This window comes from Equus asinus, chromosome 28 (assembly GCF_041296235.1).
Source record: "Equus asinus isolate D_3611 breed Donkey chromosome 28, EquAss-T2T_v2, whole genome shotgun sequence".
Classification (NCBI taxonomy): Eukaryota; Metazoa; Chordata; class Mammalia; order Perissodactyla; family Equidae; genus Equus; species Equus asinus.
Genome location: NC_091817.1, coordinates 51,063,682 through 51,089,919, shown reverse-complemented (window position 1 = coordinate 51,089,919; position 26,238 = coordinate 51,063,682). Strand labels below are relative to the sequence as shown.

Here is a 26,238-nt window from a genome sequence, read left to right as displayed (position 1 = left end):
TATGTGGAAGCACAGATGTTGCCTTTTGCCAAAGGCTGGGCTGTGGAGACGTGAGGAAATCCCAACCCAGCTCTTCCCCTTGTGGAGGAGTATTTTGGGTGAATAGAGGTCTCCTCAGTTCGCATCTCCCTGGCAGGTCTCAGTCAGCCCTCAGGTCCAGATCAGGCACTAGAGGTCACTGTTAACCTGGGCACGGGCTCTGGACTTTCACACACACACCTCTGCCCGTGCAGACAACAGCAGGACCCCTGGTCCTTCCCACAGACACTTGCGAGCATCTGTCAGGCCAGTTTTACGAATGAGAAACTGAGGCTCGAAGGCTTTCTTTCTCTCGTTTTCCCTCCTGAGTGGTCTGGGTGCTCACAGGAGAGGATCTTACGAATTCTACTTCTCCAACTCTAATGCCTTAGACTTCCTGATTAAGAGTCACACTGCAGCACAAACACCTTCCACCAGCTCTTCTCCTACACAACAACCTCTAAGGACGGAAATGCAGAATATTGGTGTTATCACGGGAAACTGAAAGTGGGCACTGACTCCACACGCTGGCCCTGCTGCATGACCGGAAATGATGTAATCCACAGCATGAAACCTGGGCCGGCAAGATGCATGCCTCGGGCTGGCAGGCGTGGTGGCCTTGGGGTCCGAAACTTGCTTGAGGGTTTGAGCACAGTGTCCTTCCCACCTGCTAGATGGATGCTGCTCCCTGTGCTGGCGATTTCTACAGAGCTCTTTTATCACTTCTTCAGTGATTTCCAAGAATATGGCCCTGCTGTGTCTGCACTTTGGAGTCTGGCAAGCATTAGGAGAACATGAGCAAGTCCGGCTTCACTGCCAATTAAAGTAATTAAAATAATCAGGGCTCCATCCCAGTCAGCAGCTTGGGGAAATTAAGAGAGGAAAGCTTTTCTCAGGGTGACTCATGGCCAAGCAGATACAATTTTCCAAAGCTTCATAAACTCCCCTCAAATAATCTATGAGGTGCTTAAAACAGGCAGCTCTTGGTGTGGTCTCTGGTCCCTGTCAGAGGCTTGGCTGGGGCGGGAGGGGCAGGGCACAGCTGCCTGGAACAAGGTTCCTAGCAGGCCCTAGCTCCCACCCCAAGCTTTTCCTTTTTATTTGTTTGCTTAAATTTTTAAATTGTGGTCTAAATAGGTTATAACATTGTGAAATTTCAGCTGTACATTAATATTTGTCAGACGCCTTATAAATGTGCCCCTGCACCCCTTGTGCCCACCCTCCCCCGCTTCCCCCTGGTAACCACTAAATTATTCTCTGTGTCTGTAAGTTTGTTTATATTCCACATATGAGTGAAATCATATGGTCTTTGTCTTTCTCCGTCTGGCTTATTTCGCTTAACAGGATGCCCTCAAGGTCCATCCATGTAGCTGTGAATGGGACAATTATGTCTTTTTTTTTATGGCTGAGTAGTGTTACATTGTATAGATGTACCATATCTTCTTTATCCATTCATCAGTCGATGGGCACTTGAGTTTCTTCCACGTCTTGGCTGTTGTGAATAATGCTGCAATGAACATAGGCGTGCATAAGTCTCTTTGTATTGTTGATTTCAAGTTCTTTGGATAGTTACCCAGTCGTGGGATGGCTGGGTCATACGGTATTTCTATTTTTAATTTTTTAAGAAATCTGCATACTGTTTTCCAAAGTGGCTGCATCAGTTTGCATTCCCACCAGCAGTGGATGAGGATTCCCTTTTCTCCACAACCTCTCCAACATTTATTATTTTTGTCTTGGTGATTATAGCCATTCTAACAGGTGTAAGATGATATCTAAGTGTATTTCTGATTTGCGTCTCCCTGATGATTAGTGATGTTGAGCATCTTTTCATGTGCCTGTTCATCATCTGTATATCTTCTTTGGAAAAATGTCTGTTCATATCCCAGTTTTTGATTGAGTTGTTTATTTTTTTGTAGTTCAGTTGTGTGAGCTCTTTATATATTAGGGAGATTAACCCCTTATCAGATACATGATTTGCAAATATTTTCTCCCAGTTGGTGGGTTGTTTTTTCATTTTGATCTTGGTTTCCTTTGCCTTCTAGAAGCTCTTTCTTCTGATGAAGTACCACTTGTTTATTTTTTCTTTTGTTTCCCTTGTCGGAGTGGACATCGTATTTGTAAAGATCCTTTTAAGCTCGATGTCAAAGAGTGTACTGCCTATATTTTCTTCCAGAAGTTTTATGGTTTCAGGTCTTACTTTCAAGTCTTTGGTCCATTTTGAGTCTATTTTTGTGTATGGAGAAAGATAACGATCTACTTTCATTCTTTTACATGTGGTTGTCCAGTTTTCCCAGCACCATTTATTGAAGAGTCTTTCCTTTCTCCATTGTATGTTCTTGGTTCCTTTGTCGAAGATTAGCTGTCTATGGATGTGTGGTTTTATTTCTGGACTTTCAATTCTGTTCCATTGATCTGTGTGCCTGTTTTTGTACCAGTACCATGCTGGTTTTTTTTTTTTTTTTCCGAAGATTTTATTTTTCCTTTTTCTTCCCAAAGCCCCCGGGGTAAATAGTTGTGTATTTTTAGTTGTGAGTCCTTCTAGTTGTGGCATGTGGGACGGTGCCTCAGCATGGCCTGATGAGTGGTGCCATGTCCACTCCCGGGATTTGAACCAGTGAAACCCTGGGCGGCTGAAGCAGAGTTTGCAGACTTAACGGCTTGGCCCCAGGCCGGCCCCTACCATGCTATTTGGATTACTATAGACTATAGCTTTTTAATATATTTTGAAGTCAGGGATCGCGGTGCTACCAGCTTTGTTCTTGTTTCTCAGGATTGCTTTGGCTATTCGGGGTCTTTGGTTGCCCCGTATGAATTTTAAGATTCTTTCTTTGTTCCAGTTGTGAAGAATGTCATTGGGAGTCTGATTGGGATTGCCTAGAATCTGTAGATTGCTTTAGGTAGTATGCACATTTCAACTATGTTTATTCTTCCGATCCATGTGCATGGAATATCTTTCCATTTCTTTGTGTCATTATTGATATCTTTCAGTAATGTCTTACAGTTTTCCTTGTATAGGCCTTTCACCTCCTCGGTTAAATTTATTCCTAGAAATATTATTCCTTTTGTTGCGATTGTAAATGTGGTTGTATCCTTGAGTTTTTGTTCTGTTAGTTCGTTATTAGACTACAGAAATGCCACTGAATTTTGTACATCGACTTTGTATCCTGCAACTTTGCCACTTACAAGATGGTCGCCGAAGGCCGCCACCAAGATGGCCGTCGCGCGAGCCCCAGCGGGGTGTGCCCGGGCGCCGCCAGCCAATGGGGGCGTGCGCCTGGCCGCAGCCAATGGGCAGGCAGCGCGGGCCACACGCCGCGAGCCGCTGCTGGGAGTGGGAGTGCGGCGCTCTGACCATGGCGGACCCCCGAGGGCTGGACAGCGTCTCTGGCCCGGCGCCGGGGGCCCGCAGGAGGGCGTGGGCCGAGCTGCTGGGTAGGTGGGCGCGGGGGCCCGGGAGTGGGCGGCACCTAGCCCCGAGACCTCTTCTCGCCCGAGCCTCCGCCGGCCGGCCCTGAAAAGCTCTCCGCGGGCGGGCTGTCTTCAGCCCGCGCCGACCCCTGGCTCCTCCTCTTCTCTCCCTCGTCCACCCTGACCCCCGACCCCTGGCCCTTCCTCTTCCTCCCGGGCCCCTCCCTCCCCCTCCATCTCCAGTTCCCGGGGCCTGGTGGGGCTGCCCACCCCAGGCGTCTTCTCCTCGTCCCCTCTGACCCCCGGCCCCATGTCTCCCCGGGCCTTCCTTGTCCTTGACCCTTGACTCCCGACCCATGGCCCCCCTCGTCCTCCCCCGACCCCTCCTCACCACCCCCATCTCCGGTTCCGGACCCTGGTCTGGCTGACCACCCTCGCCGTCCCCTCCCGGGCGGCTCTGTGTCAAACGTGGCATCACGAAAGGCGGTTCTAGGAAGTGAGGCCTTAAGATGTACCCGACGCGGGGCCCTGGCGCTGTGACAGCGGCGGCCAGGACCGAGTTGGCTCAGCCCAGCCCCAGAGCCGCGTCACCTCCTGAGAGTGTTCCCGACACTCCTGTGGACGCAGTGCTGCTGACCGACCTGGACTCCACTGTCTCACCAGGCTTCCCCGCCACGACTTTCCTGTCCTGGGCCCAGTAACATGACCTCGTCCTGCTTGGTCTCCTCGGGGACAGTTACTCGGTCTTGTGTTCCCTGACCTGGACGTGGGGGGAATACTGGCCACGATTCTGTAGAGGTCCCCTCGGTTGGGCGTCTGAGGTTTACTCTCGATGACAGTGAGGTTATGCATCTTTGGCAGGAATTGCACGGAAGTCCTGTGTCCCCAGTGCGTCACGTCAGGGGGCCAGGGTGTTCTGATGTCCCCTTGCATGAGGGTTTAAAGTTGCTGTGATTGTTTGCACTGATTTTCCCCCTTAGCGGGAAGGGTCACGCGGCAGAAGCCCGGTCCTGGAACGGGGCAGAAGGTGCAGGACTCAGCTGTGCGTCTCCTGAGGAGCCATCTGGACTGGAGTGGCCTGCTGCTGGAGGTGAGGGGACGCTGGAGTGGCCTCCGCGGCAGGTTCAGAGGGCCTGCTGCTGGAGGGGAGGGGATGCCAGAGTGGCCTCCGCGGCAGGTTCAGAGGGCCTGCTGCTGGAGGGGAGGGGACGCTCTGTGGCAGGCTTGGCTGGGATTTGAACCCAGGCCATGAAGAGACACCTGCAAGGTCTCCTGAGTGTCTGGTAGGAACACTCATTAATTGCTGACTAGGTGAGAAAAAAAATTTGGATGATTTATGTGTTTGAAGATAAAAGAAGATCAAAAACAAATTAGAAATTCTGGAAATTTCTAGATTAGTAAGTTTCTCTTTTCAAAGTGTTTTTCCTCAGAATATTTGAGAATAGCGGAGGAAGCACATGTTACATACACACTGTTGTCATACACACACAGCTTGTGTCTTAAAACTGGATTCTCTGTGTTTGGTTTCTAGGTAGAAGGTCCACCATGTAAAAAATTGTGTCTCGGCCCACTGATTGATCATGACGGTCCTGAGGCCTGCTCTAATCTTTCTACTTCATTTATAGGTAAGTCAGAGCTGCATTTTCTTGATGTGTTGAGTTATGGAAGAGCTTTACATAAAACGACCTTTATTTGTTATAATAAATTTAAACTCAGATAATGATTTTCAACTTAAATGTATAGTCTTGGAATATCCGTCATGTTCTTGTGCCTGGTTGGTGCTTGTTGTGAGGCTGTTGCTGAAAAACTGCGTGTGACTCACCATGGGGCTCAGAAGCAGGTGGGACCACAGTGTCCCCTGCAAACACGTGGGACAGCAGTGTGTAAGCCATTCATGAAGCGGTGAAAACAGGTGTACTGGGTGGGGGAGATCAGGCAGGAAACCAGGATTATGTTTCTAGGTGCCCGCCCTGCAATTTGAGAACATGAGATGGGGAAATTCTGTGGGAATAACAAAAAATAAGTTATTTTCCAGTCATTCACATTTTTATTATGTAAAGATTGTCATTTCAGAAAGAGATATTAACTCATTAATTTGTTTTAAATTTCTCTTAAAATACTTAAAAAATAGGCTGACCTTGATAACTGATCACTGAAGGTCATTGGTCAATGACACTGATTTTCACTGCCATAGTTGTATTTGAATTTCACAAATTATGCATCATCATTCCAGGGAACTCGGGTCAGCCATACACTTTCTTGTCTGGACTTTTGGACCAAGGCATGGGAACTTATATAAGAACCTCTTGACCTGGACCACAGAAATATATAGAGACCCTTAATGTATGAACTTTTTACTTGTTTTTTCTGCTGAAGATAGTGGCTACTGTACTTGTTCATATTTATATAAAAAAGATAAAAGCCTTATAAATAAAAACAGAGGTACACTTTCCCATGGAGACAAATTAGAAATAAGTGGCTAGAAATTAGCATTTTCTGCCTTTCTGCCGTGAATTATTTGACCATAGTACTTGATGATTTATTTATTTATTTATTTTTTATTGCTGAGGAAGATTAGTCCTGAGCTAACATCTGTGCCAGTTTTTCTCCACTTTATGTGCAGGTAGCCGCCAGAGCATGGCTGATGAATGACGTAGGTCCACACTGGGATCTGAACCCAGAAACCCAGGCTGCCGAAGTGGAGTGTGACAAACTTAACCACTAGGCCCCGGGGCTGGCCCCCTTAATAATTTTTAATATTGTCATCTGGAACCTTTCTAACTACTGCAAGTGTTTTCACTTACATATTGGTATGTGTTTTCAGAGCCTTGAAAATAATGGCCATGTACTACAATTTCCTGTTTTTTTAAAAAAAAAATTAGTTTTGGAAGCGAAATAAATTAGAAAACAGTTTGCTTGTAGGCATTGTCTATTTCTAGGCTGCCCAGCAGACCAGAGGCTGGTCACTCACGAGGACTGTGGGCCCCACATCCAGGTTCCACATGGCAGCCCAAGGCCTGAGGACACCTGTGGGCTCTGCTGCTCCCAAGGTGCACAGCACAGCATTTGGAAACCAGACCCACTTCCAGTCAAACATCGACCTAGTCAATGGGAGCAGGTCTGTCTTTGACATGGAAGTAATTAGAAAAGCAGCAAGTCATTAAAAGAGCCTACTGTAGTTCTCAACTTATTGTGTTGGAAAAAAATTGATGAAGTTCTTAGATTCTATCTGCCAAGCTCCTTCGTTTGTGTCACACAAAACACATAAATATGTTTGCAACCATGGGCTTCAGATGCTGCCCCTGATCATCTCATGAGCTGCGTTAGTCGTGAAAGTGTCTTAATTTTATACCGTGTGTTTTTCCTTCCAGACCGTTTCTCCCCTTCCAAGGGCAGTTTTCAGTGCTGCTCCAACTTGGAAGGTGGCATTGGGAACTGCAGGTCTTGTGCTTTAGATGTTGCCATGTGTCTCCCGTGTTTTGTTTTAAAGGCTCTGCTTTGCGGGACCATGCCTCGCAGCTGGGAGTCCCCGTGGCAGTCCTGTCCAGCCAGATGGCTGCCTCCAGCATTGTGCGGATGTGTGCGGCAGGGGCCGAGCACGCTCACAGGGTGCTGCTGGACACGGAGCAGAGAGTAAGAGGCGAACCATGAGGGCACTGTGCTGCTCGTTACTTTTAAGCTGTTTGGGAAAATAGGATGTTTCTTTAATATTGTTTCAGGTATTTGCCTGTTTTTTTTTTAAAGGTGTACTCTCTCTTTTCAGAAGAAGCTGTCTTCCTTGATAGAGATCACTCAGTATTTATTGGCACACAGTATGTTCTCCCGTCTCTTCTTCTGTCAAGAATTATGGAAAGTACAGGTAAATTTGAGACTGTAGTAAAGCAGTGTTCTGTTGATTTGGGTGGAGCCAACAGAATCTCTGGGTTTTCTTAGGAATTCCACCTAGCATCTCATTAATTACAAAGAGTGGGGGGAAAAAGCATTCAGTAAATGTCTCTGTGGATGGGAAAGAAGTACCCTCAATTATATTTGTCAGTATGCACCCATTGTTAGTAATATTTGTTAGAATAGAATATGCCACAGAAACGTGATGTTCTGCTTTCTTAGGTATGTATATTATTATGAACAATTTACTAGGGTAGTACAGTACATTAGGAAAATATAAATTAAAAGTTATTCTTAACTGTTCTTTTTTGAAGCATTTTGAATCAACAGGCTTATAGATTTTTAAACAGTTGAAAGAGCTCAAAGTGACTGGTTATTAAATGAGATCAGTAAGTATACAGAAAAAGGAAAGAAAGAACCCAGTGGCGGTGCATTCCTGGCATCCCTGCTTTCTGCCCAGCATATGCTGTAGAGTGCAGCTGATCGTCAGGCGTTGGTGTGGGTCACGGCTATCTAGTTGTGGGAAGGGGCAGCTGCATGCACACGAACTGCAGTGATACAGGGGTTCACAGGTGTGCAGAGCGCAGTGGGTGACTGTCTGATTGGCTGGTTCAGGAAGGCTTCCTAGGAGAGCTGGAAGTGGTGTGGAGTGTGGAGGAAGAGGATGAGTTAGCTGGCTGAAGACAGAGAGGACAGTGTAGGCAGTGCCACACAGGTCAGACTTGAGCAAGTTGACTCGGGGGGGTTGGTGTGTGTCCTGCACTCCAGGAAGGAGGGCCTCACTGGGAGAAAGCAGGAGGAGACAGGGAGGCCAGATCACAGAGGGCTAGGCCACGTCGGAGAGTCGGCACTTTGTCCTGAAAGCTGTGAGGAGCCAATGAAGGATTCTGAAGGAGAGAAGAGATTGACATCTCCAGTTCCTATTTTGGAATCATGTGTTGGCCCCATGGAGGAAGTCCCAGAAGTGGGTTGAGCTAGAGACGAGACTGGGCAGGGCACATGTCTGAGCCTTTGAGGAAGAAGTGGGGGTGGGATGCAGGAGGAGATGAAAGATGGTGGTGCTGAGTGTCTGAGGCTTGGTGAGTTTTAAAACCGTAGTGGATAAAATACGTATTTTAGGCTGTGCTTGTTACTCCACTTTACTGTGCAATAGAGGATGATCTTTAAGAACACAAGCCGAACGTTTCCTGGGAAATTGTGTGCTTAAAGGACTCATGATACTCTTCTTTCCTTCAGAATTCTTTGTCACTTGAAGCTCTGTGGCGTCTTCATGTACACAACGTTGTGAGCCTCTGGGAGCTGCTGGAAAGGTAGTGCTCCATGATGATTTAATGTCGCCTGGATGTTAGTGATTTGTTCTTTTTTTTTAAAGATGTTTTTATTTTTTTCCTTTTTTTCCCCAAAGCCCCTCAGTACATAGTTGTATGTTCTTCATTGTGGGTCCTTCTAGTTGTGGCATGTGGGACGCTGCCTCAGCATGGTTTGATGAGCAGTGCCATGTCCACGCCCAGGATTCGAACCAACGAAACACTGGGCCGCCTGCAGCAGAGCATGTGAACTTAACCACTCGGCCACGGGGCCAGCCCTGATTTGTTCTTTTGTAGTCTAGTCGGGCATCACTTATTTATATATGAAAGCCGAAGATCACCTGGAGAAATTATTCCTTTACTTATTTAAGGAGAACATTTGTTATAATTGAAGCGCTCATCATGCACAGACTTTGTAATTTTTTTTTTGTATAAGGTATATCATGATAAAATATTAAGAACTAAAAAAGAGATGTTCCAGTAAATATGGTTGATAGAATGTGTGCAACTACTTTTATTCCTTCCTGAAATCCCACCAAGAGTCAGAAAAGAGATTTTATAAAAAGGCATAATCCTATGAAGATGGAGGAGGAAGCAGGAGGCGGGTGGGCCAGTGGCAGATGACTCAGCAAACTTGAGAAGGACTTGTCCTTAGCCAGCAGTGCATAAAGAAGAGAAGCAGTCCGGTTTATTCTCTTTCTCCCTGAAACACTGGAGCTGATGGCACCAGGCCCCCAGATGTAGGGTGAAGGAGAGGGGCTCAGGTCGAACTGGCTGAAGGTGTGTAGGAGAAGCGTTTGAACCCTAGATCAGTTACCTGACTTGCTCTAGGCAGCCAGGGGACTGCTCCTCCCCTAGCCGAACAGACGGCTGGAGGGTCACATGTTTATTCTCTCGTCAGGAAAGCAGGGCGTCTGGTTTGGGGGACTGCCAGGCACAGTTGAAACCAGCGGTCTTGTGATGTGTAGGTCACGTCCAGAGTTTAAAAGTTGGATCTTTATACCAAAAAGATTCTAGATGAACCAAACAAAGGGGAAAAATTAAATTATAAAAGTACTAGAAGAAACCGTGGAATAATGTTTTTGTAATCTTGAAGTTGAGAAGGCCTAAATATGATATAAAGCCCAAAGGCTATAAAAGAAAAGATTAGTATATTTAACTATATGAAAAACACATTTTATAACATATACGATCTAATGTCGGAGCACCAAATATATGAAGCAAAAGCTGACAGAATTGAAGGGAGAAATGGCCATTTTAACTACAGTAGTTGGAGCTTCCATTGCCTACCTTCAGTAATGGTGGGACAACTAGTCAGATCACAGTGCTGTGAAGACTGGAGCAACACTACAGACCCAGTCTAACTTAATGTCCGTAGAATGTCCCACCCAGCAGGAGTGCAGAGCACATTCTTGAGCATGGGACAGTCTCTAGAATAGAGCATACAGAGAGCAGGTTGGGATAACTGTAGGATTGAATCATATCAACAGTGTCCTCCAACCATAATGTAACTGAAATAGTATCCAGAACAAGGGAATTTGGGAAATTCACAATATTTGGAAATTAAGCAACACTATTCAAATAATCATTTGGTCAAAAAAGAAATCACAAGGGAAATTAGAGAATACCTCGAGATGAATGAAAATGAAAACAATATACCAGAATTTGTGGAATGCAGCTAACAGAGTGTCTGAAGGGAAATTTATAGTTGCAGAAGCCTGTACAGTCATGTACCGCATAACGATGTTTCAGTCAACAGCAGACCCAGTATTTGAAGGTAGTCTCGTGAGATTAGCACCATACGGCCTAGGTTTGTAGTAGGCTATACCACGTAGGTTTGTGTGAGTGCACCTGTGATGTTCACACAACAACGAAGTAAGCTCACAATCCGTTTCTCAGATTGTGTCCCTGTTGTTACACAATATGTGATTGTATTGGAAAAAAGAGTTCCAAAGAGCTGATTCGGATCTCAAATCAGTGACTTAAGCTTTGATCTTAAGAAACTAGAGGGGCCGGCTCCGTGGCCGAGTGGTTAAGTTTGCATGCTCTGCTGCAGCGGCCCAGGGTTTGGATCCTGGGCATGGACATGGCACCGCTCGTCAGGCCATGTTGAGGCAGCATCCCATATCCCACAACTAGAAGGACCTGCAACTAAGATATACAACTATGTACTGGAGGGTTTGGGGAAGGTAAAGCAGAAAAAAAAAAGAAAGATTGGCAGCAGTTGTTAGCTCAGGTGCCAATCTTAAAAAAAAGAAACTAGAGAAAGAAGAGCAAACTAAGCCCAAAGTAAGCAGAAGGAAGGAAATAACAAAGACTAGAGTAGAAGTCAGTGAAATAGAAAACGTAACAGAGAAAAATCAATGAAGCAAAAAATTGATTTTTTGAAAAAATCAACAAAATTGATAAACTTAGCTAGACTTAGCAAGGAAAAAGATTACACAAATGACCAAAATCAAGAATGAAAAGGAAAAAAAAAGAATGAAAAAAAGGGGGCAGGCCCCATGGCCGAGTGGTTAGGTTCACGCAGTCTGCTTTATTAGCCCAGGGTTTTGCTGATTCGGATCCTGGGCGTGGACATGGCATCGCTCATCAAGCCATGCTGAGGCAGTGTCCCACACAGCACAGGCAGAAGGACCCACAACTAGAATATACATCCATGTACTGGGGGGCTTTGGGGAGAAGAAGAAGAAAAAAAGAAGATTGACAACAGATGTTAGCTCAGGTGCCAATCATTAAAAAAAAAATTAAAAACATAAAATGAATGAAAAGAAGGGATGTTACTGCCAACCTTACAGAAATTAAAAACATAATAAGGGGAGTATCATGAACAATTTTATGCCAATAAATTAGAAAACAGATGAAATGGACAGATTTCTGGATAGATGAAAATGACTGCAACTGGCTTCAAAAGAAAAAATCTGAAGAGATCTATAACAAGAAAAGAAATTGCACAACTAGAAGGACTCACAACTAAAATATACAACTATGTACTGGGGAGATTTGGGGAGAAAAAGCAGAAAAGAAAAGAAAAAAAACCCAACTGAATTACTGATTTAAAATCTTCCCACAAAGAAAATCTCGGGCCCAGATGACTTCACTAGTGAATTCTACCAAACATTTAAAGAGGAAATATGCCATTCCTTCATAAATTCTTCCAGAAAATCGAGGGAAGACTTTCCAATTTATTCCATGAGGCCACTGTTACCTTGATATCAATGCCACACAAAAACATCACAAGACAAGGAAACTATAGATTGATATCATGAATACAGATGCAAAAATTTTCAAAAATATATTTGCAAACTGAATCCAGCAACGCAGGAAAAGGATTAAACACCATAAGTGAGTTTTATCCCAAAAATGCAAGGTTGGTTTAACATCTGAAAATCAATATGTTAATAGGATAAAGGACAAGAAGGATCATCTAAATAGATGCAGAAAACAATTGATAAAATCGTACACTCTTTTATGATGGCAACTCAGTGAACTAGGAATAGAAGATAACTCGTCCTGATACAGGTCATCTGTGAAAAACCCACAGTGAGATCACAGTAATGAAACAATAAAGACTTTTCCTCCTAAGATCGGGGATGTTGACACTTCTATTCAGTAGTGTTGGAGTTTCTAGCCAGGGAATTAGGCAAAGAAAAAAAGGCATCCACATTGGAATGGAAGAAGTAGAATTGTTTGCAGATGACATAATCTTACCTAGAGAAAATCCCAAGGAATCCACACGAAAAAGCATTAGAGCTAATAAATGAATTCAGCAAGGTTGCAGGATACAACGTCAATATACAGAAGTCGATTATGTTTTTGTATGGTAGCAATGAACAATTTAAAAATAAAATTAAGAAAATAGTTCCATTTAAAAGAGCATCAAAAAGAATAAATTAGGAATAAAGTTAAAGAAGGGCAAGACTTGTACACTGAAAACTATAAAACATCATTGAAAGAAGTTAAGACCTAAATAAAGACGTTCCGTGTCAGCGGATCGGAAGACTTCTTGCTGCTGAGACGGCAGCCCCCGAGGTGCTCCGTGCGCCCAGTGCAGTCCCCATCAGGGCTTTAACTGGCTTCTTTGTGGACATTGATAAGCTGATCCTAATATCAATGTGAAAATGCAAGGGGCCCTGAATAGCTAAAAATCCTTTGGAAAGAACAAAGTTGGAGGACTCACACTTCCTGTTTTCAGAACTTACTACAAAGTTGCTGTTATTAAGACTGTGGTACTGGCATAAGGAATAGATCAGTGGAATAAGATTCACGGTCCAGATGTAAACCCGTATGTTTATTGTTGGTTGATTGTTGACAAGAGTGCCAAGACCATTTAATGGGACAAAATAGTCTTTAAACAAATGGCACAGGGGCAACTGGACATCTACATGCAAAAGAATGAAGTTGACCCCTGCCTCACACTACATACGGCAGTTAACTTAAAATGCATCAAAGACCTAAATGTAAAAGCTAAAACCGTAGAACTCCTGGAAGAAAATTTCAGGGTAAATCTGCATGACCGTGGATTAAGCAGTGGTTTCTTGGATAAGACACCTAAACTCATGCAGCAAGAGGAAAAATAGATCAATTAAGCTTCATCAAATGGTAAAACTTTTGTGTCAGTAGTATCTAGACCATGAAAAGACAATCCACAGAATGGGAAAAAATATTTGCAAATCATATATCTGATCTAGTATCTAGAATAGGTAAAGAACTCTTATACCTCAACAATGAAAAGACAAATCATCCAATTAAAAAATGGACAAAGGGGGGTCAGCTCTGTGGCTGAGTGGTTAAGTTTGTGCGCTCCACTTCGGTTGCCTGGGGTTTCCCTGATTCGGACCCTGGGTATGGACATGGCACCACTCATGAATCCATGCTGAGGCAGTGTCCCGCATAGCTCAACCAGAAGTATTCACAACTAGAATATACAACTATGTAATGGGGGCACTTTGGGAAGAAGAAGAAGAAGAAGAAAAAAAGAGGATTGGCAACAGAGGTTAGCTCAGGTCTTAAAAAAAAAAAAAGTGGAGACATAGAAGTCATCAAAATTAAAAACCTAGGCCTGAAAGAGAGGAAGATTGGCAACAGAGGTTAGCTCAGGTGCCAATTAAAAAAAAAAAAAAAAAAAGAATGGACGAAGGATCTCAATAGACATTTTTCCAGAGAAGTAGACAGATGGCCGAGCTCACATATGAGAAGATGCCCAGCATCCTTAGTCACGAGGGAAATGCAAACCTGCCAGGTGAGAGCATGAGGGCTCCCCCTTCGCTGCTCCTGCTCCCAGGTCAGGCTTTGCAGGCCACAGGATTATTCCACTTGGCTGATGCCGTTGGTGACAAGCTATAGTCTGTAACTGCTGCTGTGTGTTTCATTGTCTCTGATTACTTAATTATTACTGGTTTCTTTTTTTCCCCAATGATAGCAAGCTACTCCAAATAAATACGTGATTTGAAAATGATGATTTTTAACATCAGTCGCAGCCGTCCCTGAGGCCCCTCATGTCAGCTGGCCCCGTTGTGGCTTCTTGGGCAGACAGGCTCAGATGGTTGCTAACTCGTTCTCAGTGGCCCAAGCTTCCTAGTGAAATGAGTGAAAGAAAATGGTCTGATGGGGTCGGAACGACGGGGTCAGAGTGAGCTGTGTGCTTGTGTCCCCAGCTGTGCCGACCTGCAGGCCGTGGTTTCGTGGCTCTTCCGGAACCTGCGCCTTCTGTGTGAGCAGGTAGAAGCACCCTGCCAGCACACTGACATCGCCAGGGCTATGCTTTCTGGTGAGTTTACAACAGAGGCAAGTTCTTGGGTAAAATTTTGCCCAAGCATTATTTAGAATGCTCTTTTGCTCTGATCTATGGGAAGCAGAGAGTCTCCCCATACCCATGGCATGGAAATTTAGCGTGAAATCATCTCAATCCCTACCTGTCGTTGTGGGTTCGCATTTAACTAGAATTGTGTGGAAATTTCAGTAAGTCAGCCTGTTGACCTGTTGTGTTGGGGGGCCTGTAGCTGGTGTGTTAAGTTAAATATGCGCAGATCATGACCTGCTGAATGAGGAGGTACAAGCCACCCACACGGGGTCTGCAGGGCGCCCCCCTCAGCATCCAAGCTCCCTGTGGGGAATTGGAAACCCGGGGGCTGTGTGGATTGAAGGCGCAGTTTCAGTACACTCACACAAAGGAAGTAGCCGCAGGATTTGTTACTAACAGAACCCAGAATCAAGGGGGCGCACTGAGCCGGGGGGAGGGGCAGTGGTTGGGGCGGAGGTTGCTGATGTTTTGTGGGCTCAACTCTGAGTGGTCATTTTAAAAGGTGCCCCAGGAAAAGGCAGCGGGAACTTGGGCCTTCCTAAGCTCAGGTCCTTTGCTCAGTGTCCAGATTGGGGTGGGGGTGGTGGTGGGGGTCGTCATACTGTGAGATGCAGAGGCAGCAACTTAGCGTAGCAGTTTCTGCTCACACTGTGTGTTTCTGGGCACCTTTCCCTTAAGTGGGCCCTGGCCCCTGCTGCTCTGAGCCAGGAAACCCCACCATTGCCAGAGCCCCTGAGGAATGAGACTGCAAGTAAATGAGAAGTTCGATGAGAACTGAAATGCTCCATACACGCATCTGTGGATTTTTTTCCTTTCCAGAATATGCATTCCTTTTTTCTAAGACTTTCCTGGTGACATGAGCTACTTTTGATGCTTGAATCCTGTTATCTGGTCCCAGATAGTTTAAGTTCAACTTGAAGGTTGAACCTTTTTTTTTTTTAAGATTGGCATTTGAGCTAACAACTGTTGCCAATCTTCGCTGTCGTTTTTTTCTTTCTGCTTTTTCTCCCTAAATCCCCCCAGTACATAGTTGTATACTTTTTTTTTTTTTAGTTGTGGGTCCTTCTAGTTGTGGCATGTGGGACGCTGCCTCAGCATGGCCTGATGAACAGTGCCGTGTCTGCATCCAGGATCCAAACCAGTGAACCTTGGGCCGCAGAAGTGGAGCCCACGAACTTAACCACTTGGCCACGGGGCCCGCCCCCCAGAAAGTCTTTTCAATTTCCGTCCTCTTGATTCTGATCTTTTCAGAAGATATGAGTTCATTTCCTGCCTCACTTCCCAGATTATAATGTTTCTGGGTCCTTCTACAATGTTCCTTGTATTACTGGTGTAGGAGATTGGCTGGAGAAAAAAATCCGCAAGAAACCTATAGAAGCTACTTTTTTGTTTGCTTTAAGAGAGAAAAATCCATACTATAAACGTGATTGGTTGTAAGTATTTCCCTTTCAAGTAGAAGGACAAGAAGGAAAGTCTGATTCAATAAGTGCTTTGATTTGCGGGGTTTAGCGAGCACTGTGTGGTGGCTGGTGAGTGGCAGCCCCTGCAGGGGCTCCTGGGCCAGCAGTGGGCTCTCCTGGCAGCCCTCGTGGTCTTCGCCCTCCTGGCCCCTCTGAGGCCTGCAGTCTGTGTGATGCATGGCTGTTTGGAGACTACAGTCTATGTAACACTTTGGTTTTTTGGTTTTCAGATTTTGTGCGAATATTTGTTTTGATGGGATTTCAGAAAAACTCAGATCTGAGAAGAAATGTGGAGCCTGAACAGATGCCCCAGGTAAGAGGAAAACTCAAATGAAGAGTTTGCAGAATTGCCCTCATTATGAAAATGTGCTTCAGCATAGAGAGCAGTCCCCATCCCGAGTTTTTGCTCCCTTTTGGAAGTTCTTCAGCCACTGGCTAACGTTTTGACCCACAGTACAGTTGATAAGCTTTTTGTGAGGAAATCTGTTTTGTTAGCATGAGGTGCTCCCCGTGTCCAGCAGATGTGAGGAAATGGAAAGAGGCCGTGGTGCGTCCCCCAGCCTGTCTTCTGGTTTCCGATGCTCTCAAGGGCGACGGTCTCACCGCGGCATAGTCTGGGCCCGTGTTTGTAGACGGAGGAAAGGGAGATCTCCTCACCGGGTCCCGGCCTAGAGAGCTTTGGCAGGACTCTTCTGAGCTGACATCTCCTGAGCTCAATCCAATGGCAGAGGAGGCCAGGCCGGGAGGCCCCAGGCTGCGGCGGGCCTTGGGCCTGAGTCTCCTCAGTACCGGGGTGATGTTTGACTAAGAGGAGATCTTAGGGTGGACCTCTTTGTCAAGTGAGTTTTCGTTTGACGTGGTAGCAGCTAGCTGTCCTGAGTGGTGTGTGTGACTGCAGTGACGGCGTCTGTTCTCTCTCGGCAGGTCGCCCGTGATGTGCTGGAGAGGATGCTACTGTGTGAGTCAGCTGCGTAGCGCCCACTCTGGGAATGACTTAGCTGGCTGATGGGAAGTGGTCACAGTTGTCCGCCTTTCCCTTTTGAGTATTTCACCCAGATCTGTTGGTATATTTCACCCTCTGGAGTCCTGGTACTGGAACACCCCTTTTTTTGGTTGTAATTTGGTCTCAACTTATCCTCACTTTTTCTCCTGGCTTTCAGTTCCTGGTGGCTTCACATTTAATCTCTAGAGCTGTAAATGATACCAGTTTAGTGGTCAGTTAGGGAGACACTTGATTGTCGACATGTTTTGATTGATTTTAAAGGCTGTCTTTGGTCCCATGGGGATGCTTGGAAGGTTGAAGGACTTGTGCCATCCAGGGCTCTGGGAGGCCTGGGAGGCCGGGAGCTTGGGAATCCAGGAGCTCTTCCTGAAGATCCGTTACCTGACTTCTCCAAAAATACTTAATCCGGGTTGCTTCTGACGGACTGTGGCGACGTGCTGTGTGTTCTCTTCTCATGTTGTCCTCAGTTGCACTTGAAGCTTTGGCTGCTGGCCTGCAGGAGGAGTCCCCAGCGCACAAGGCAGTGAGCTGCTGGTACGTTTGTGGGGGCAGGCCTGCGGGCCCTCTCGGGGGTGATTCCTGCAAGGTTAGAGGGCCTAGGTATTTCAGACGCTCCTGACATATCGACAGCTAACTCCTGAGCACACTCTCTCATTGTGACAATGTCAGGAGGGGTGACAGCTGGAAAGCACTAGAAACCCTCTGGTCTGCCTGCTCCTTCTGAAGATGTGGCAGGAGGCTGAGCCCTCTTCCTGTAGGAATCATGTGCCAGCATTCCTGGTCTGAGGGGATAGACCCTTTGTTCCTTTAAGCCCCGATTCCTAAGGGTCACGTGGGCCCCTCTCCCACTGAGGGCGCCCCAGGGCGTTCTCATTGTCTTGGCTGTCTCCCTTGTGCCAGCCCTCTCAGGCCCCTTCCACGGGGCTTTCTAGAACACACAGCTATTAGTCATCTTCCCCTGTCCCCTTCCCCTGCTCTCCCAGGCTCCAGCTCAGATTCACCAGGAGCCGCGGTTTGCCACATGTGCTTTCTCTCCCTTGCCCTGTGGTGGTACATGTTGACGTCCTTGTGGGTTGCACCTTCAGGTGTCAGGGTTTGCTTCAAAGTAAAGTGGGGTGAGGCCAACCTAGAAGCTGGCTGTCTTCTGGAAACCAGGAGAATTTCCCAGCGTTTCCAGGCCTTGTAAATCTTTCCATTAATTGTTCTGCTCCTGATTGCCTGTAGTCCACAATTACTTTAGTAGTCCTCAGTGGTGCCGTATAATTCAGTACTTTATTTAATCCGTGTATAAAACACTGCTTTGGTCTCTAAATTTTATGCATTTTTACAATATGCCCGACTGGACTACTCATATCATGTCCCCGGAGTCAGATAACTGCCAATCTGTTTTGTTTTTTTAAGTTTTTAATTAGTTGCCAGTACTTACAGTAAAATCAGACATCCCCTAAAAATCTGGGTGGCCAGCCTCCTGGCACCGAGGGGAAGGTTAGCCCCATGTCTGGCTTCTCCTCATTGCACATGTGACTCTGGAGCAGGTCACAGAGCTGCTGGGACCCTGGGTTCTTTCCACTGAGGAGTCAGGGTAGGGTCAACTGTGATGCTGACCTTGGCACGCTGCTGTCGGCCTGTCACCCTTCGTCCCTCCGACCTGTCAGTGGCCTGTGGGTGATGTGCAGCTCCCCCTCATGGATGGCCTTTCCTTCCTCGTCCTGTCGGTCGACACAGGCTTTAGAAGCGGTTACCGCATTTGTGTGCCTGCGTGTACCAGGTACTTTGTTCACGGCTTGGCAGGCCCCTGCTGTCTCTGCCCCCCATTTCACAGACAGGGAAACCAAGGATTTGCAGTGTTGACGTTTTCTGGGACCTGGTCCTGCCGTTGGCTCCAGGTTGCTGTGATGGGGGACTCCCTTTGTTCTGTGCGGGCCCGACCCGAGCTCACTCTGATGTCTGTCCTGCTTCTCTGCACAGGAGGCGTCTTCATTGCCTCTGTTTTCTTTCTCGTTGAAACTACAATTCCATGGATTCCATTTCAAGTCTGTGGCCAGTGGCCTGTCAGAGAAAGTGTGTCAGGGTTCAAAAGTGCGAGCCTGTGGGCCCTGTGCTGGAGCGGTGGCTTTTCTGGACAGAGAGGGTTTGATGAGCCGTTTGCTGTGCATGAGGCCGGAGCCCTCAGCTGGCCCCAGGCAGGCCGGGAGCCTAGGAGGCTCTCCATTCCTGAGCCTCTTTCTGCCGTGTTTGCAGGTTCAGCACGTTCAGTGGACAGACGTTTGGCAGTATAATTTCGACAGATGCTCCAAAGAGGTTTTTCAGCCACACTCTCACTCAGATACTCACCCACAAGCCTGTGCTGAGAGGTGAGTCCTGGGGCCCAGTTTATTTGGGGACGGCTGTCTCCCTTGACGGGTGCGTAGGCCCTGATGTTAACGTTGTAAGAGACTTTGAGATCATGAAGGATGCTTTAGTATAAATATTCTTCCTCTTGAAAGTATGCATTCTCATAAAGAAAATTTAGAATTAAAGAAGTGTGGAAAGAAGAATTGTTACCCATCTCATCACCAAAATAGAAATACCTTAACATGAAACCTTTCTTGTGGTCTTCTCTAAATAGGTTTTTGAAAACATAGTTATACTATAAATCCCAAGGTTCTGTTGTCATACGTCACACGTCGTAAGCATCTCCTTATGTAGTTTCATGGTTTTATTAAAAGTGTGTAACAGTTACGTCATCTTCTACCCATGGGTGTCCTTTGGCTGACATCGCCATCCCTTCAGCGGCAGTTGGTCTGCAGGTTTTCACTGTTAAAATGAGGCTGAAGTGAACACCTTGCCTACCGAGCCTTCTCTGAGTTGGGGGCAGATCCCCCGGGTGGATCCTCAGGTGGGGCACAGGAAGCTCCTGACAGATGCTGTGTTGTCCTTTTGGAGGGCTTGGCATAGATTCTCAGTGCCTGCTCCAGCCAGCCATCCTCTCTGCAGCATCCTCACTGATTGCTCATCGACAGTGAGAGCTTAAAAGCACCAGAATTAAAATGTGATGGACTGAGTAGAGAATATTTGTAGCAAATATGATAAAGGATAAACTGGACCAAAGACATAGACATTTGATAACATAGAAAATGGTTGACAAACAGGGAAATGGTGAATCTCACTAAAAATTAAAAAATGCAAATTAAAACAAGGTAGTTTTTTGACAGTGAAGCTTTAAAACAGTTCTTTGGGGGCTGGCCCCATGGTCAAGTGGTTGGATTCGCTCACTCTGCTTCAGCGGCTCAGGGTTTTGCTGGCTCGAATCCTGGGCGCCGACATGGCACTGCTCATCAGGCCATGCTGAGGCAGCGTCCCACATGCCACAACTAGAAGGACCCACAACTGAAAATATACAACTAGGTACCGGGGGACTTTGGGGAGAAAAAGGAAAAAAATAAAATCTTTAAAACAGAGGTTTTTGATGATTACTGACATTTTGTCTATTTCATCTCCTGAGTGAAGTTTCTGATGCTGTTCAAATGCAGAGAGAGTGGAGCTTTGCAAAGATGCCCCCTCTGCTCACCAGTCTGTTCCGCAAGGTGAGTGTGGTGGTGGCATTGACACCTGCCACTGCATGCACAAGGTGGCCTCTTGGATCTGCTTCCATGAGGCTGTGTGGTTCCTAGTCCTTGTAAAGTGAGGCTAGAGTCTGCACAGACACAGCTGTCCATGTCTGGACTCCTAGTCTGCATGTCCAGAGACTGAACTTGCCCCTTAGGTAAAGGACCTTCTCCTCAAAATGAGAATTCCTCCAGCCGGTACTTACCTCTGTGGAGAGGAGAGACGCACAGGTGTCCACTGTTCCAACTCTGTGTCGTGTCCGACAGGAAGTGGGATGGAGGTGGGGATCCAGCTGCTGCCTGACGAGTGGCTTGCTTTGACAGCCAAGGGGGGCACTTTTGTTCCAGCTCTTTGTGATACTGAGTCCTGAGGAGCTGGTTGGCCATTTACAAGAAGTTCTGGAGACACATGAGGTGAACTGGCAGCACGTGCTCTCCTGTGTGTCCACACTGGTGATCTGCTTACCGGAAGCACAGCAGCTGGTTCATGGTGCGCTTTGGTGGGGGTCCTGTGGTGTTCTGAGTCTGTGTGTGTGTGTGTGTGTGCGCGCGTGTGTGCGTGTGTGTACGCACGCGCATGGGTGCACGCACAAGCAGGGGTGCACATGTGCAAGCGCATGCAGTTCATCTGTTGTCGGCAAAACCCCAGCATTTGTGAGTGAGCCTGTTGGCGGAATCCTTGTCCATCTCAGTGAGGACAGAAGCCCTCCCTCACCTGCCCGAAGGTGCCCTGCCTCCTGTGTCTGTGCTGTCAGGCAGCCTCGCCCGTGGTGCCGGCTGCTGCGCTGAGGTCATGCACACTGCTGCGTGTGACAGCCTCTCACAGTTGGTGTCTGGCACACTATGAGCATTATGCAGCCTCTTGAAATTGGCGTGAGACATGCACAGCCTCGTAACTGGAATGCTCGATCCCCAGCGGACGCACACATTTTATTTCTCCCAGACGCCCTCCTGTACTTGCTCTGACTGTGGTGGTTCTTGTCTAGACTGGGTGGCTCGTTTGCTGGCCCGCGCGTTCGAGAGTTGTGACCTGGACAGCATGGTCACTGCGTTCCTGGTTGTGCGTCAGGCTGCCCTGGAGGGCCCCTCCGTGTTCCCATCATATGCAGACTGGTTCCAGGTGAGTCACCTCGGCTGACCAGCTGGTACTCCCAGCCAGCCATTGACATATTCCCCCGACCCGCCATCATGAGAATGAATGCATTCCATGGGTCAGCTCTGCAGAGATGGCCCCAGGCCAACCCCGATGTGTACCTCTTGGCCTCCCGTAGGGGCTCTGAGTTCCCCATCCAGGGGCTGAGCCCTTCCCCAGGTTGCTGCCTGGCCTGCCTGACAGGGCCCCTTCCCCCTCTTACGAGAACATCTGTGAGGTCATAGGAGAGAGAAGGCACACGTGGCCGCTTCTGCCTGCAGGTGTACTGAGTGCTGCTGCGCTCCCATCAGTCTGGGAGGAGCACTCTGAGGCTTCTTGGGTCTGTCTTTCTCTTCTCTCTCCCACGTTTGTGCCACTGTTCCCAGACCTGCTGGGTCCCTGCTTCCGAGGGCCCCGTAAGAGCCCAGGCTGTGCCTGGTGGGCATCTTCTGAGATCAGCTTTGATGGTCAGGCACGTGCGAATCTGTCGTTGACAAAGCGATCTCTTTCTGTGTAGAAGTTCTGGGGTTTCCCACGGCACCATTGTTGCTTCTTTGTGGGGAGCTTACCTTCCTCCAGTTTGCAGGGGCAGCCCCCCCTGCCCAGAGCCCAGCTTCTGTCTGTCTGCTGTGTTGGTTGAGGATGGGGGACCCTGAATCTTGCTTTCTTCTTTTATTCCCTGGAGATCCTTCAGCCTGGGCTTCCACCAGCTCTGGGTAGTCAGCCTACGGCCCCCGCTGGCTGCACGTGGGTTGTTGGCTGTGTCTGCAGTAAGGGCGCTGAGGGACTGACTCCAGAATCTGCCCTAGTGCTCTCTGGGTGGGTCAGACTGAGCTGACTCTGTTCCCTGTGTTTATGTGTTCTGTGTCTGCCGAGAGCTCTGCCCAGATGCTGTGGTCACAGCCAGGTGTCCCCCGGGCCTACACGTGTTCAGTTCTCAAGGCGACACGTGGTGGGAGAGGAAGGCTTCTGAAGTGCTGCGTTGAGAGTGTTTTTTTGGTTTTGTTTTTCCTTTTACCTTTTTTTGTTTTTTTTAAGATTGGCACCTGAGCTAACATCTGTTGCCAGTCTTCTTTTTTTCTTCTTCTCCTCCCCAAAGCTCACCAGCACCTAGTTGCATATTCTAGTTCTAGGACCTTCTGGCTGTGCTATGTGGGACACTGCCTCAGCATGGCTTGATGAGCGATGCTGAGTCCACACTCAGGATCCAAGCTGGCGAAACCCTGGGCCGCCGAAATGGAGTGTGTGAACTTAACCACTCAGCCATGGGGCAGGCCCCCCTTTTGCCTTTTTAAATCAACTTTATTGGGGTATAATTTATATAAAATAAAATGCACCCAAATTAAGTGAATGGTTGGATAAGTTTGACAAATGTTTATGTGTATGTTCAGTGTTTAAAGATCTGTTTTAATCTTTATTTTCAGGAATGTTAACGTAAATAGACCAATGTGATGATTACAAATTTGAGTCCTCTGGGGTCAGGAATACAGTTCTTAGCTGTAATTTTTCTAATAATGAAAAGAACTTCCTTTTTCCTTTAGTGACACTAAACGCTGTTGTAACCCCAGCTCTGGGGATGTGTGTGACTTCAGACAATTTACATAAATACTTTAAATAAACTGTGGAGCTCCTATGTAGTTCATTTCTAACCCTGTTTTCGGTGTATATTGAGGCTCACTCTTAATTGAGTGGATGTTGCCAAGAGTCAGGAACCTCTCCGTGCAGACAGATTGAATGGAGGGAACTGATGCCCGTTGCACTTGGTTGGGAGGGTGTAAGATGGGGGCTGAATGGCAATGAGGAGTCCTCTTTTTTTTTTTTTTTGAGGAATATTATCCCTGAGCTAGTGTCTGCTGCCAAACCTCCTCTGTTTGCTGAGGAAGCCTGGCCCTGAGCTAACATCTGTGCCCATCTTCCTCTACTTTATATGTGGGTTGCCTGCTACAGCATGGCTTGCCAAGTGGTGCGTAGGTCTGCACCCGGGATCCGAACTGGTGAACCCCAGGCAGCCAAAGCGGAGCACTTGAACTTAACTGCTACGCCACTGGGCCCGCCCCAGGGAGTCCCCTTTTAACCTAACGACTTCTAGTGTCTGTCTGCACATCACAGTATTCACAAGAATTACATCGCACGCTCTGAAAGAAGAGCTGTGAGCCCCGCTCGTCTTGTGATGATCAGCAGCAGTACCTGACGGAATTTTGACGGGCTGTGATCGAGGGCTGGGCTTCCACATGGGCCTGGGTGGCAGGACCTTGGGTCGCTTGTGGTGGGGTGTTTAGTTCTCTTTGAGGCTTGTTTGCGACGTGTTCAGGGCCAACGCCTATTTGGAGTCTCCTTCATCCCCAGTCGTACACAAGGCATCGCTGGAGGGTCTGCTTTTCTGTTGTGATCTGGGTACCTTCAGGGTCCTGAGGGACCACCCTCTTCACCGCCTCCCTGCAGTGATCTCATCCACTCACAAGTTTGGTTCAGAAGTGGCTTCATTGCATGGAATGAATGTATTTGCCAAAGAAAGAGCCCTTTTAGGGCAGCTAATAAATTGTGCCTCTAAAGTTCACAAAAAGATATCATAGTTACTGCTTTCTACAGGAATACATTTTTAATTTCAGGGTTTTTTTTCTTTCTTTCTTTTTTTTGAGGAAGATTGGCCCTGACCTAATATCCACCACCAATCCTTCTTTTTTTGCTGAGGAAGAGTGGCCCTGAGCTAACATCTGTGCCCGTCTTCCTCTGCTCTATATGTGGGACGCCTGCCACAGCATGGCTTGAGCAGTGTGTAGGTCCGTACCTGGGATCCGAACTGGCAAACCCCAGGCCACCGAAGCAGAGTGTGTGAACTTAACCACTATGCCACTGGGCTGGCCCCTAATTTCAGTTTCTTAATAAACTTTCAGCCCATCTCTTCAGTTGAGGTGCAGCTAGGACATCCTGAAATCATGTGAACAAGATGGCTTTGTTGTTTCTCTTTTTTTGCAGTAGAAGTTTTCCGTTTTGAGGCAGAGGCAGGGCAGCAGCCACTGCTGTGTGATGAGTTACTGCGTGGATGGCCTGGCCCCTCACAGAGCGCTGCCCCCTGCCCAGTCCTTATGCCCTTCTCTCCCTCCAGGCCTCCTTTGGGAGTGCAAGGGGCTCCCACGGCTGCAGCAAGAAGGCACTGGTCTTCCTCTTCAAGTTCCTGTCGGACCTTGTGCCCTTCGAGGGCGCCCGGTACATGCAGGTCAGAAGCCGGCTGGGGCACCTTCAGCTCACGTCCTCCTTGGTCCCCACCCAACCCCGGGCATCCTGCTGACCTTCTCTGATGCAAACTCTACAACTAGGGATGTCAGTGTACAGCCAGGGAAAGCGGGTTTGTAAAGGCAAATGCCAGTCTCTCCCGAGGAGATGGCAAATAAATGATGACGTCACTGTGCAGTGAGGTATCTCAGCCCTTCAGAAGAACGAAGCAGGTCTGTATGCTGTCGCAGAAAGATGTTTTCGGCACCCGGTTATACATGATGAGCACCTTGTCAACAGGAGGTGTTGTATGATCTGTCTCCGTTTTTAAAAAAATAATACATTTTTATATTGAAGAAGAATCTGGAAAGATGTACCCCCTAACTGCCACTGGCCATTACTTGTGGGAGTGGAAGACTTTACATTCTAGGATAGAGTTTGCTTTTTTTTGGGGGGGTGAGGAAGATTAGCCCTGAGCTAACATAATGTGTCATATTCCTCTATTTTTTGTATGTGGGACACCACCACAGCATGGCATGATGTGTGTAGGTCCACACCTGGGATCTGAACCATGAACCCCGGGCTGCTGAAGTGGAGCGCCCTGACCTGACCACTATGTAACCGGGCTGGCCCAAGTTTGCATTTTTAATAACAAGTCTGTATTAACCTTGTGATTAAAAGGCCTCACTATATGCTATCTTTTTTAATCAGATCACTGTGCCCACCATTCATTTTGGGGGCAGGACACCTAGAAACTGATTATCTTTTTTTTTTTAATTAAGAAACTTGGATTACATTCCAAAGAATGCATATGATGTAATAGACCCCCCACCCCCGTGAAGCCCAGCACCTGTGCTTCCTGTGCTTTCACCCCTCGGGGGCCTTCCCTCCCCACCCTGCCCTTCGTGTGTGACCCCTCTTCTCCCCTGGGCACTGCCGTGTTTGCGGTCTCAGCTGGCGGTCCTTTGAGATGGACGGTGCCTCATGATTACAGACATGAACACTACCTGCAGCGCCAAGTGCCTCCCATCTGAGAGGAGGGCCAGGGTTGTGGTGGCCAAGGGACCAGCTTTGTGTCAGGACCCTTCCTGCCCTCTCCCCGGCCTGGCCCACTTCTGGAGGAACATTCGGTGGCGCATGTGGAGATCCTCACCCAACATTCCGTCTGTCCTGCTTCCAGATTTTGCCCTGGTGGTCTTTGGCTGATTCTTTGACTTTCCCCAAAAAGTCACAGACATTCAAAGGCTGATGTAATCCTTCTCTGCCATCTGCCCCCAGGTGCACATTCTCCACCCGCCGCTGGTTCCCAACAAGTACCGCTCCCTCCTCACAGACTACATCACGCTGGCCAAGACACGGCTGGCCGACCTCAAGGTGAGTCCCAGCCCCCTGCATGCCTGCCCCCCCAGCCTCTCCCCACGC

The 26,238-nt window shown here is 47.5% G+C and overlaps 1 protein-coding gene across 28 annotated transcripts in view; it reads left to right on the top strand.

The window, feature by feature from the left end:
• Positions 1-3,291: 3,291 nt before the first annotated feature.
• FANCA (FA complementation group A) overlaps positions 3,292-26,238 on the top strand; it is a 57,046-nt gene continuing 34,099 nt past the window's right edge. For 17 of the 28 annotated variants that reach the window (XM_070500352.1, XM_014836536.3, XM_070500349.1 and 14 more), the window contains exons 1-16: positions 3,293-3,450; positions 4,407-4,516; positions 4,958-5,051; positions 6,917-7,059; positions 7,190-7,285; positions 8,548-8,621; positions 14,276-14,388; positions 16,112-16,194; positions 16,806-16,839; positions 17,352-17,418; positions 19,126-19,238; positions 20,374-20,450; positions 20,820-20,961; positions 21,458-21,591; positions 24,710-24,820; positions 26,095-26,190. In XM_070500352.1, the coding sequence (XP_070356453.1) occupies positions 3,306-3,450; positions 4,407-4,516; positions 4,958-5,051; positions 6,917-7,059; positions 7,190-7,285; positions 8,548-8,621; positions 14,276-14,388; positions 16,112-16,194; positions 16,806-16,839; positions 17,352-17,418; positions 19,126-19,238; positions 20,374-20,450; positions 20,820-20,961; positions 21,458-21,591; positions 24,710-24,820; positions 26,095-26,190 (1,632 nt within the window). In that variant the 5' untranslated portion in view covers positions 3,293-3,305. Of the gene's footprint in view, positions 3,451-4,406; positions 4,517-4,957; positions 5,052-6,916; positions 7,060-7,189; positions 7,286-8,547; positions 8,622-14,275; positions 14,389-16,111; positions 16,195-16,805; positions 16,840-17,351; positions 17,419-19,125; positions 19,239-20,368; positions 20,451-20,819; positions 20,962-21,457; positions 21,592-24,709; positions 24,821-26,094; positions 26,191-26,238 lie in introns of those variants that run through there. The other 11 variants (XR_011498987.1, XR_006521192.2, XM_044761088.2 and 8 more) reach the window with 3 other exon arrangements.